Source organism: Accipiter gentilis, chromosome 30 (assembly GCF_929443795.1).
Source record: "Accipiter gentilis chromosome 30, bAccGen1.1, whole genome shotgun sequence".
Lineage (NCBI taxonomy): Eukaryota > Metazoa > Chordata > Aves > Accipitriformes > Accipitridae > Astur > Astur gentilis.
Window position 1 is genome coordinate 17,481,951 of NC_064909.1, and position 12,217 is coordinate 17,494,167.

Below are 12,217 nucleotides of genomic sequence, written 5' to 3' on the forward strand. Positions count from 1 at the left end.
AATAATCTGGTCCCAAAGTCAAAATCTCTGCAAATGGTTTCAAACACAAAAGAATTTACTCAGAATTAGTCACTGTCTGGAAAAACTACTAGTAAAACTTCCATGTTCTCCCACAACAATCACATTAGGAAAAAGAACGTCTGGGATGCAGGAAACCAGTAGCCACCAATAATTCCAAAGTCTCCTCCTTCCACTAACTCCCATATATGCTGTTTCTTTTAAAATGAAAAATCTAAGCCAGAAGAAGCGTTAGCCTTGCCAGATGTTGTATTTCTTCAGAAGTTTGAGAAAGTGGCATTTCTGCATCTCTGTGGAGACGTGAATGCACTTCATTAAAACTGCTACTCTTGGGCAGGCGTGCACTCTACATAGGACAGTTCATGTAGGAAAGCCCCATCTGTAGTTTGCTTTCTCACAAGACCCTTCTGTGGCAGGTATCCTCAGAGCAGGGGGGTTCTGTTTGCACAGGTCCCTTTTTTGGTTATTGTCTTTAGGATCCCTTCTCAGGCAGAACTGTACACAGCAGCTTCCAAGAGGATTTGTATGCAAGGCATTAAAAGCTCCTGCTACATTCATAATGCAATTACATCCATGTAATGCCCCTTGCATTATTCATTTTTTTTCTAGAGCATCTGAACCTAGGGAGCAATAGGATCATGATTCTGGCTACTACAGGAAGACCGCTAAAGTGACCCTCAGAAACACAACCTACTAAATTTGATGGAATAACATTCTGAAAAATAGTTTCCATGTGAAATTAGACACACACACACACAAAAAAAAAAAAGAAAGAAAGATAGATAAGCCCCAAGACTTCCCTGGGTAAAGCAGCACAAATAATTACATTATTTCCAGCTAGAAGAGAGAGAAGACATGAACTGCAAGGACCAGAACTGTGCCTTTTACAAAGAAGCTAAACTGTGGTCTACAGACCACATCACCAGAACCTGTGTACTATGAGAGAACTGATTAAAGCTGTTTTTCCAGGGTGTCGTGCTTACATCTGTGGTCAGACCAGTTAGTAGAAATTATGAACTATTACTGACTTTGCAGTGACTTTCCCTGAACCTGTTCCTTGTTGCACCATTGTATTAATGTCACCTTGGTGATTCACAAATACCGATTTCCTCTAAGATGCTACAAGGGCATTTATCCAATCGACTGATGGCTGCTTGCAACAGTAACACAGCATACAGTCATCAGCTATAGGTACATGCCACTTTAATCCAACAAAAATCTATGCTGTACAGAAGGGATGAGTCTCACCATTCCACATGCCTATAGCTATTTGCTCCCAAAGTATCCTTTAGGTTGGTACTACTGATCATGGACAGAATAAACCAGAATTTTTTACCTCATCTTTACCCATCCTCCTCCGAACTAATTTTTTTATGGATCAGCTCCTTGTTGTAGTTCATTGCAAGCTACAGAAGTGCTAACATGGCCACAAGGAAGGAGACAGGAATGAATGTCCAGAAACTGGCCAAGACGGTTCCCTTCAGCAGCAGTATTATTAATGCCAGATTAAAAAGTTCTTTTCATTCAACAAAACAAAACAAAAAAACAACCACAAACAAACAAAAAACCCCAACTTAAGAGCCAGGCTGAAGCCAGTAAGTTAGCAAACCTAATAAAAAGCAAGTGGTCTGGAAAGGACTTATGCTTAAGAGGCACTTGGGGAGCCCAAAGTCTGGGGAGCATGTACCAGCAGTCCATAAGGTTGGGCACCACCAAAAAACATTACATGCACAATCACTGCTAGTTTTTAAAAAGGTCTTTTTCCACTGGAGATATAAAGGTTCTTTCCTGTGTCAAATAGGCAGCAGCAATTCATTCTACGGTCCTAATTACCCTTGAAATGCATCACAGGACATCATTTCTGAATTCATCTTTTTCTGGTAGCTTTCCAGTTAGATGTGGAGAGAGTCTTCTACTGTCTTACAAGCTGAAATGCAATGTTGTGAATGCAAGGCAGTAAATCCTCACATGCCTTCCACAACCCGTGTCCTCCTTTTAACACACAAATCCCTAAGGCATACAATTTAATCTTCTTCCCAAGACAATCAGTTACTTCCCTAAACAACATGTAGAATTTTTTCTTCCTTTAAGTTTATGTATGTTAGGACCTTGATTAATTCTTTACTGAACAGGGAAGTTCACTAGTGTAGTGCCCCCCATTGCTCAACAGCTCACACTCCCATTTTCCTCCCTAGGCCCTATCTCAAAGTGAAAATTGAAATCCAGATGCATTTCCTTATTGCAAGGGGCAGGGACTAACTTTGAAAGTGTCAAAAAAGCTTCTTGCAATAAAAAAAAAATTACAATAAAAAAAGCCACAATATCCCCCTTCCCCCCTCAATTTCTCAAGTTTTATTTACTTGGCAACTTAGGCACTGACTGCAAAATGAAGATGATGATTTTACCCACCTTTATACAAAATCCTGTAGAAGTGAGAGATTTAATTTAAATTGCCCTTCTGCTCAATTAAGAAGGGGTTGATCTAAGATTTCTTCACTCAAATCACTAATATACTGATTACTAGGTGAAATTCTCCAGTATAATTTGAAAAAAGCTAATTTACTTCTTGATGTGAAGACTTAAATATCCTCAGGGTCCAAAAGACAACTCCATGCTTACGTTTTATAAATTCATGCTTCACATTTTGGGGATCTTTTAGTAATCTGTCAAAGCAAGGATGCATTCAACATGTTCTTCCTCCCAGTTTACAAAAATAAGCCAATACAGTTTAAAAATTTGTCTGGCCACCCAATCAGAAACATTAATGTGCTGCTACTCCTGACAGTTTTATGCCTATTGACAAAGTGAAGATTAAGTACGAAATGCATACTCTTAAAAAAAAAACCAAAAGATAGTTTTCCAAATAAGTGTTAAAAATAGACAAGAAGAAAAATAAAACAAAGTGCAAGAGGTCATCACCAATCTTCATCTTTGCCCTAAACATAAGTTGGCAGTTGAACTATTTACGATTTTAATAAAGTGTTAATAAAGTGATAATACATTAGACAACTGAAAATTAGAAACACAGCTGGTTATGTCATTCTGTTTCCACAGGATATGCATGAAGCTATTTCAGTTTCAGTTCTGATCATTTAGTAGATAGAAACTAGTACAGTAATACCAAGACAAAAGACAGGGAAAGCTGCCTGAAAGTGAATTACCTTCTTTGTACAAAGACAAAGAGTGCCATCCCATGAATCCTGAATTGTAAATTGTGTGTCTTGTATGGATACCTTCTTTGTCCATTTTAGTGGAGAAGATAGAGACAAATAGCTTTTATTCCAAAATGAGGCATTTAGTAAAAAAATTTTCTTGCTAAGTAGAAATATGTCAGAAAACACAGCATGCAGTGTCCTTGGAAAAATTTCTTATAAATAAATTGGAAAAATAAAAAATAAATTCTAAAAGGCAGTAAGTTCTGCAAACTATGAGCTGTACGTGTACCTAATGCATGGAATAATCAATGAGTACTCCAGTTACCCAGAGTCTCAATATCTACTATAACTCTGTAGTTCAGTGAAAAGAAAGAGATTACTAGTCTGTAAACTGAAGTCTTCCAAAGATGGTTAAAAGTCAGCAAGAACTGCCCAGTATAAAATGGATATGCAAATGATCTTAAAGCAAGAGAGGAGAAAACCTACACAGTAATAAACAGAAAGGAAGAGTATGTCAAATGATTAAAACCCTGGATTTAAGTGACACGACAAGACAACTGATACTGAAGACTGTGAAATATCCCAGTAAGCAGAGGCATACATTTACAGTTGAGGTAACAGAAAGAAACAGTCAGAATACACTGAATTTAAATCTTTCTGTAAATCAAGAAATATTATATTCACATATGATACAAATATTTGGATCAATGAGATCTAAAATATGTAAGTACTTTCTACAGACGTCAAACAACTGCTGAATTTGTAGGTTCACCAGTCATTTGTGATGTAAGAAGCACAGCTCTTATCTAAATTTTTGGTTTCTTCATTTTTTGTATTCTACTTAAAGAGTTTAAGTGAAAAATTATTTACGTATTTTCTACAACGTGTTGCTTTCTCTTCAAGATTCTTGTATATTCATTGATCTTTCTGTCTCAGGATTGAAGAACTCATTGTCCACTGCGGAGACCACTGGAGGACAGGGTTACAACTAATAAAAAAACCCCATGTCAATATTTCAAAATTCTAATGTGTTCTTCTTGACAGTATCTGAGACCGACTTTTTTTTTTCCTCTCCTTACCATTTGAAATAGCAAGTCTCTTTCAGCAGCACTAATTCTGAAATTAGTATTAAAATAAGGAATAGTCTTCTGTTTTTCCAACTGCTGGCTCCACTCCAGTTGGAAGCTCTAATTGACTGGCATTTCTCCTTTCATCTCTGCCAAATTTTCCTCAGCTCAGAGTCCATACAAGAAGGAATGGTTCTCCACCAAGACATCTTCCTATATTTCTAGTCCCACACATTCATCTACAGTTCTAAAATAAACAGCTATATGTTCCAGATGACAATATACAGTCTCCACTGATGGCAATCCAGAAAGTCTCATGCTTAACAACCCAGTCACAACAGCTATCATTACCTATGATAACAAGAAAATGGGGGGGGGAGGGGGGGAAGCAATTCTTACTGCAATCAATACTTGTACTACTTGTTCAAATTTAGAGCAATATCTCAAAAACTCAATGGGGAAAATAAAAAAAATAACCATCATCCATACTGGGAAAGAGATTAATAGAAAACGGGTTGAGAAGAACACTCCCTTGTTAGATTGCAACTGGTCTGAATACAATCTTAAAAGTACAATTATAAAAATCATTGTTTACAATTCTTCTGCTAATTCCATGTTGCAGAAGTCTCCACAACCCTGGTACTTTCCCCACATGAGCTCAAGAATGTAACAAAAGGAATGTGCAGCAAAAGTGTGGAGAATTCCTTTGGAAATTAGTGTCATTCATGCTGTAATTTGTACCACAGGACTCATATAAAGTTACATACCTTCACTAAAGCAAGAAGATGAGTAAAAGCATAATGAAGAACACATCGCATAATGAAGAACACATCAGAAGTCAATGAGCTTGAGGAAAAACTAAGAACTGGCAAGAGAAACCAAATCTATGACAAGATGACTTTGTACAAGGCTTCAGATACTAAATCAGGAAATGAAACTGAAGTAGAATAACACAGGTTGATGTTCAGTTGGTTCTGGCTATTTCAAGGATATAAATCTTGAGGTTAAATGATTCTTAACCAGCTGCTGAAATTAAAAGTTGGGGGGGGGGGGGCGGGGGGGGGTTGGGGGGGAGGGAGGTGGCGGCAATAATACAGAGGCAGAAAGAGACAGAGAAAGATAAAATCTACACTATGGAGAAGGTGAGAAGCCAGAAAGAGCAGACTTCAACAGAAGCAATGAAAATGGACCAAAGCCTTGTGCCAGCTGCTCAGTTTAATTCACAGTGTTAAGGGAGACATGGACTAAAAAAAAATATAAATAAATAAAAACCCAAAAAACCAAGAAAGGCAACAGAAACCACAGCAATGGGAGTTGGCAAGCACTGATGTTGATTTTCCAGGGAAAAGTGACAGATCTCCTGGAACTAAAGAGTGTGTCTGGAGACAAAAAGGGGTAGGAGAGAGACTGAAAAATGACGTAGAAAAAAGAACAAGTAGGATATATGTGCCTACATATGTATGTGCAAACAAATAAAAAATACACACACATACAATATAATTACATTCACATGTATGTGTTTATTATACAATGTACATATATTGTATAAGTATGTGAAATATATGTACATATACTGTACTAATATGTATGTAGGTATATGTGTATTTTTATTTATAAACACACACAAACTCACTCCCTCTCTCCACAATGAAGTGCTATAATGACATACCCAAACTACCTTTAAATAATATACTGGAACAATACATCAATATGAGAAATGGTACATAAACCTAGTCAGAGTGCTGCACCATTGCAGCATTACTGCTTCTAACAGTAGCTTGGATACAGCTACACAGCACTTCGAAGAGAATAAAAACCACACCAAACCAAAACAAAAAAACCAAACCAAACCAACATGCCTGCAGTGAAGCAGGCAGACTAAGGGACCAGATTCTGAAAATCAGATTAAAATCATGCTTCCAAATTTGAAGTTCAGAACAAGTTTGTAGCTGTTTTTTCACTGCTGTTTCTTAGTTGGAGAACAGACAGGAAAAGTAAGTTCAGAGGTGGTGGTGGGGTGTGTGTTTGCATGTGTGTGGGTGTGCGTGTGGGTTTGAAGTCAAAATGTCTCCACCCCTTCTCCCCCACCCCCTTTTTTGTACAAAAAGTTATTACCTGATAAATCCTGGGATTTTCCAGATACTCTAGCACGTTTAGCTCGGTGACCAAAGTTTTCAGTAGCTGAAGTGGAGGCACCCTTTAATGAAATAAATAAGAATTAGTTCAGTCATTAGGTGACTTATGAAAAGTACTAATTAACTTCCTATTCTTGAAACAGTAAGATTTACTTTACAATTAAAAACAAACAGAAGCTACCTCCATACTGCTCTTTGTAGGGCAAGCTGTTCTTTTAGGTAGAAGAGTTTTTCTGCGAAGTTGGTATGGACTATTTTGTGCACCAGGACCTGATTCTTCTGCAACCATATCTGCAGGTACATCATCATCTGTGAACAAAAAAAGGAAATTTGCTAATTAGAATTGTAGTTTTTGTTTTATAACAGAAAAACACTATAGCAATTTTCAAATACATCCAGTCAGGAAGGTGGGGAGGAAATGCTAGAGCACACAGAATTTTTAGTGAAAAAAATCAGAATTATACACAGCATACATAAAATTACATGAGAAAGTACAAAGAATGAACTTATGTTCTCCATATGTACACAGCAGCTATACCAAAAGCTGCTTAAAAAAAAACAAAACCAAAACCCCCCAAAACCCACCACAACAAAAAACAAAAGCCTAGGTTTTTGCTTTCTCTTCAAGCATGTAATTCACTGTGCTAATTCCATCATCTCATTACCTCAAATTTTTCACCTAACACTATCAGCACAATGAGGAACACTGGAGTTTGAATTATTAACCAGATGTTATCAAGAAATCCTTTAATAAATATGGCATTTAGTACAAAACTCAAGGCAGAATTTTCCCCAAATGTTTCAGGAATAGCCCAGGCCAGCATAGAAGTCTTTCTGTAAAATGGAGGTAGTTTTAAATACATACATTCTGTTTGCCTGAATTATACTTTAAAAAGTAAGTGTATATTTCCTTCCTGCCCTTTAAAAAAGAGTGCAGAAAGTACGATGAGTACAATTTTAAAAGTTTTTGATTCATTAGTTTCAATTTTCCGTGTTCGTACATTTATGGAACATACTCGAAACAAGCAAGGAATAATTACTTATCCCTGCATGCCCTACAAGTAGCATCAGTTAATAAAGTTACAAGAATTTTAAAAAAGCCAGAACAAAAACTGTCTAGAAAATAAATTAAAGCCCAGCTCCACTTAAGTAAAAGGTATACCTTCTGCAGATGCTTAACTGTGAGAAAAGAATTTTGGATTTCCTTTTAACTGCTTTTTTTGTTTTTAAACTGGGTAAAACATGATGTAAAAGTGATAGCCAGAAAAGCAAGACTGTAGAGTAAGCAGTTTTCCTGAATACGTTAGGGTGAATAGAGACTGATGTCAACCCCCCCCTCCCACCATAAACACCCCTGCCCCCCTCAAATATTAAACCAGTCTGTTTAAAACACAAAAAAAAGCAATTTTAAAAGTTCTAAAAATTGCCTTATATTTCAAGATCTTAATCTCATGATTTTCCTAAGGGTTACTTGTGGGTTTTCTGGGTGGTTGGTTTTTTTTGGGTTTTTTTTTTGGGGGGGGGGGGGGGGGGGGGGGTTTGACATAAATTACAAAACATTGCATTTATATAGGATTATGCATGCCATCATAGCCCAAGATGCTACATCAGCGACAACTAACCAATAAAATTCTGAAGAAAAAGCTATTTCAGTGCCCTCCTGCTCTTTCCTGGTCCTGATTTTTCCTCTACCGTAGCAGATTATTTATTAACTGCAAACTTTGCCACGTATCATAAACAGATCACAGCACTGCCATGACATCTAAATAGAGGACAGAAGCTGGTAAAAAGATGAAGTTAGCTGGTGGTACGTGTGCAACTTCACGCAGTCAGCTCAGGGCAGTCTAAGAGAGTGTCATCAGCTCGTTAACCCACCTGAAAACTAACCCTGCAAGAAGCACCTCCATGATGAGCCTTAGGCCAGCCCAGAAGCTGCTCCAGCTCAGCACAGCCCCAAAGATGGGACAAGACCACACGACTGGGAAGAACCACCACCCCTTCTGCAGCAACAGCACAGGTTTTTAAGGACAGAAGTGAACTTCTGCCAAACCCCCACCACTTTTTAAAACAACAGGGTAACCTCCGTAACTCAGCTAGAAGCTAGCTCACTCTCCCTCTCCCTGCCTGCTACTTACATGACACACCTCACTAGCATCTGAGCACTTCTCTACCTGCAAAGGCTAGGTATTTCTGCATTATGCAAAAAACTTAAGGACATTGAGAGATGAACTGCAGTGCATTTTCCTGCGAAGGAGTGTCTGGCCCAGTGTTAGCATCGTGCACCTGCGGGAGGTTACTGACCCCAGAGCAGACCCATTGCATACTCACAACTCAGTCACCTGATTTTACCCATTTCTTTTCCTCTCTGATCAAAAATACCCTACCAATTTAACAAGATATCAGCGGGCGGAAGAGAGAAGCAGCTACAGGAGAGTTCCCAGCCTTCCCTCACCAGGAGGAATTTGGGCAGCCACCACCAGCGGCTGGGCTCTCTCATAGCAAAGACACCCAAATGTGGCTCAAACACTGCAGCACACATCTACTTTGCACCCCTTGTTTCTATTTAAGATCTGATACAGTAATCGTAATTTCTGTTGCTAATATCCCCCAGAAGCATGCTACTCGGGGATTTTGAGTGTCTTGCCTTAAGCCCGTTCCCCTGTGTTTCACACTGAAGACACAAAATGACTGTCAGAATGGCTAAATTCCTCCCCCCTGTTCTGGATGGTCAGTACAATAGCACAAAATCACCACATGAAACACAGCAAAAGCATAATAAGCAAAGAAAACGGGGAAAAATAAAAATAAAAAAATCAAAACACAGAATTTTGATCTCTCTGTAGGCGACGAAAAGGGCAGAGACAAACCCCAATCAGGTCCTCAGAAGTAAACCCGTGGAGGCCACTAAGGACAAAACATATTACTGCTGGAAAGGGAAGGCAGAAGCCTGTGGGGAAAAATGGAAGTAAAGGTCAGTTTGGCTGAAACACTGAAGGACTGGCTAAGCAGAAAAGAAATGTATTCATTTTCTTGCAGTGGATTTAGGAGGATGGCAGGAGTCCTGCTCGAAGATCGCTTTCCTAGCACAGATGACATTAAGGGATATGCACACATTCACTCGGATTCACAGCAGGTTATCAGAGGAATTAAAATCTTCCTTTTTTCCATCCGAGCGGCAAGGAAGATGAGAGAAGGGCACCAGGGGAAAGCACGAACCCATGGGAAGCAGACGGGTGCCCAGGGCACACACACGCCAAGGTGCCCGTCACTGCTGAGCAACGCCGGCCTGGAGGCACCAGTCCACCCGGCAGCACAACACATGGAACGTATTGTGACAGCGACGGCGACGGACGTATTGCGAGAGCTGCTCACGGGGAGGAACGCTTCAGGAACCACCGAGAGCCTCCGGCCTGGCCCTGCAATGAACCTGCTAATTGCACACAGGTAATTTGCTGGCTATAGAAGGATAACGAGAGTCAGGTGAGCTAGATGACTTCTTTCTCGCCAGCAGTTTTTGTCACACTTCTGAGGGGCTGACCAGCTTCTGCATAGATTTCTAACATTTCAGGAACAATAACAACTGATAATACTTCTCAAAATGCAGCCTGTGTAGTTACCGTCAAGTGAAACGCTATCAGGAAACCTGAAAGTCTTAAGTGATCTGTTACAGAAGTAGCCTCGGTGCTTGTTTTTAGCCTTCCAAATGCTCCACCGTAAGCTCTGAACAGACTAAACCAGCTACAGTGCTAGCTTTCAGATGAATTCTTCCCAGAAAGTAGTATTTCCTGAAGACTGCACATTACCCTTCCCTGAGCAAGCAACATGACAACGCTCATAATGCAGACTAGAGAACTCCAAGAGCTGTATTTTGAAAGTCCTTCTCTAAGAAACACACTCACATAACAGACATATGCCTGCTTTAAAGCAGAAAAATCAATTTTAAAATACAGAACCTCAGTGCCTCCAAAATATTTTGAAAAACCCCATTTTAAAGCATAACAGTATTAGCTACTGCATCTAATAATGTAAATAAAAGGCACTATAATCACCTTTGTTGATGGTTGAAGTATAAAAGTCAATAAACAAATTTTGGGGAGTGTGTAATATTAATACTCTCAATACAAACACCTGCTGAAATGACTGCCAGATGCTGTCACGGTTTTACGCAAGTCAATACATTTGCAGTTTTTATGAGGTTAAATTAAGCTGAGTCTGCTCTCAAATAAACATTTACCTGAATATTTTGCACCAATTATATTGTATATAAAAGAAAATAATTTCAACCAAAATCATGTTTATTGAAAATTAAAAATTTAGTGACACTGACAAGTCAAAACCTGAATTTAAATTAAAAAGTATCTTATCTGATAGTTCAAAAGAGGTCATGAAACCTGAACCATAACACTACAAGCTTTAACACCCACAAAAGACCAGTGCAAGCAAAAATACTTTCCAGTGGGAAAGAAAAATAAAATTAATCTGCCACTCTGCCAACTGCTATAATCAGTCAAGACTGTCTTGCATTTCCACAAATGCTATGGAGGTGTGTACTTTTAAGTACGTTAAAGAGTATACAATTAACTTTTGTTTCATTAGGACATTGTAAAAACAATTTTTTTTAAAAAAATAAAAATATACAGATAACTTATTGAGAAAGTTCATCATATCCATGCCATCTTCTTTGCAAAAACATGTGCATGTGGTTTTACTTCTACCTTACATGTAGTCAGATAATATTTCCAAGAGTCATCTTAAATATTAACGAGTGTCATGAAGACAGTAGGGCTGATAAAAGCTTTAAAAAAACCCACTATTTAAACCCCCTCAAATACACTCTTACCAGAAAAAGAGAATAAAAGAGGGTTCAAGGGAGAAAGCTCACACACCAATCTGTAGGGTTTAATCATTTAGTTTTAACACTGCAATTTTACTTCTTTGTGCTGTTTTTCTGTATCTTCCCAAAACAGGGGGGGGACACAAAACAAAACAGATTTGTAGTCAAGAGGGGCAAAATGCTGGGGGTGGCAGGTATTCCCCAACAGACACAGCATTTAAATTGTTCCTGCAGACTGGGGGAAGAAAACGGTGAGAAAAATGTAACCAACTAGTTTTAAACAGAAATCCATATCAAATTGGGAGTAGGTCCTAGAAGAACACCTCTGAAAAATAAAGTTAACCCATATTGAACCTATTTGAATGAAGTGATGATTCAATCTTGCCTATCAAGCAAATTTTAACAGTAACAAGAATTCGTCGTACAGTGTCTTATGTAAAACTGGTGCAATTTTGGAATTAAATAATGAACTATTAAGACAAAAAATCCCAACGCTGTCCATCTTCATAATTAGAAGAAAATCTGAGAAAGGCAACTAAAATGTGAACTGATACAGGTCAGTTGCTTTGGGCAGAGCGAATCTTGCCATATATTTAGCAAAATGTGGGCAAGGCACACTACCAACCTGTGAGATGACAGCTCCAACTACCTCACTGCTGGATTACACTAAAATTGCAACAGAGAAGAAAAGACGACACAAGTTCAAGGAAGTAGAAAAGTACACGCAAAAGAGATAGCAACAAAGGCAAAATAACTTACAGAACAGAAATACAAGACAGGAGTTCTGTATTTGCACATACAATACTTGCAAAAACATGAACATCTCTGTTACAAATTGTCAACCCAAAAACCAAGGAGAACACACCCATCCACCATTCTTCTTTAAGCAGCAAAATCTCTGGGAATTAGCTGTTAAATAAATGTACGTATCAACAGTGTGACTGACACTCATCCTATGTCCTTGCAAACATTCCTAACAAGTGGCTGACACTTAAAAGCAGATACAGT

The 12,217-nt window shown here is 38.5% G+C and overlaps 1 protein-coding gene across 2 annotated transcripts in view; it reads right to left on the bottom strand.

The window, feature by feature from the left end:
* The window catches only part of FBXO11 (F-box protein 11), a 77,719-nt gene that overhangs the window by 32,801 nt on the left and 32,701 nt on the right, over positions 1-12,217 (bottom strand). For both annotated transcript variants that reach the window (XM_049833377.1, XM_049833375.1), the window contains exons 2-3: positions 6,557-6,684; positions 6,356-6,437 (exon numbers count right to left, since the gene is read on the bottom strand). In XM_049833377.1, coding sequence (XP_049689334.1) covers positions 6,356-6,437; positions 6,557-6,684 — 210 coding nt within the window. The remainder of the gene's footprint in view (positions 1-6,355; positions 6,438-6,556; positions 6,685-12,217) is intronic.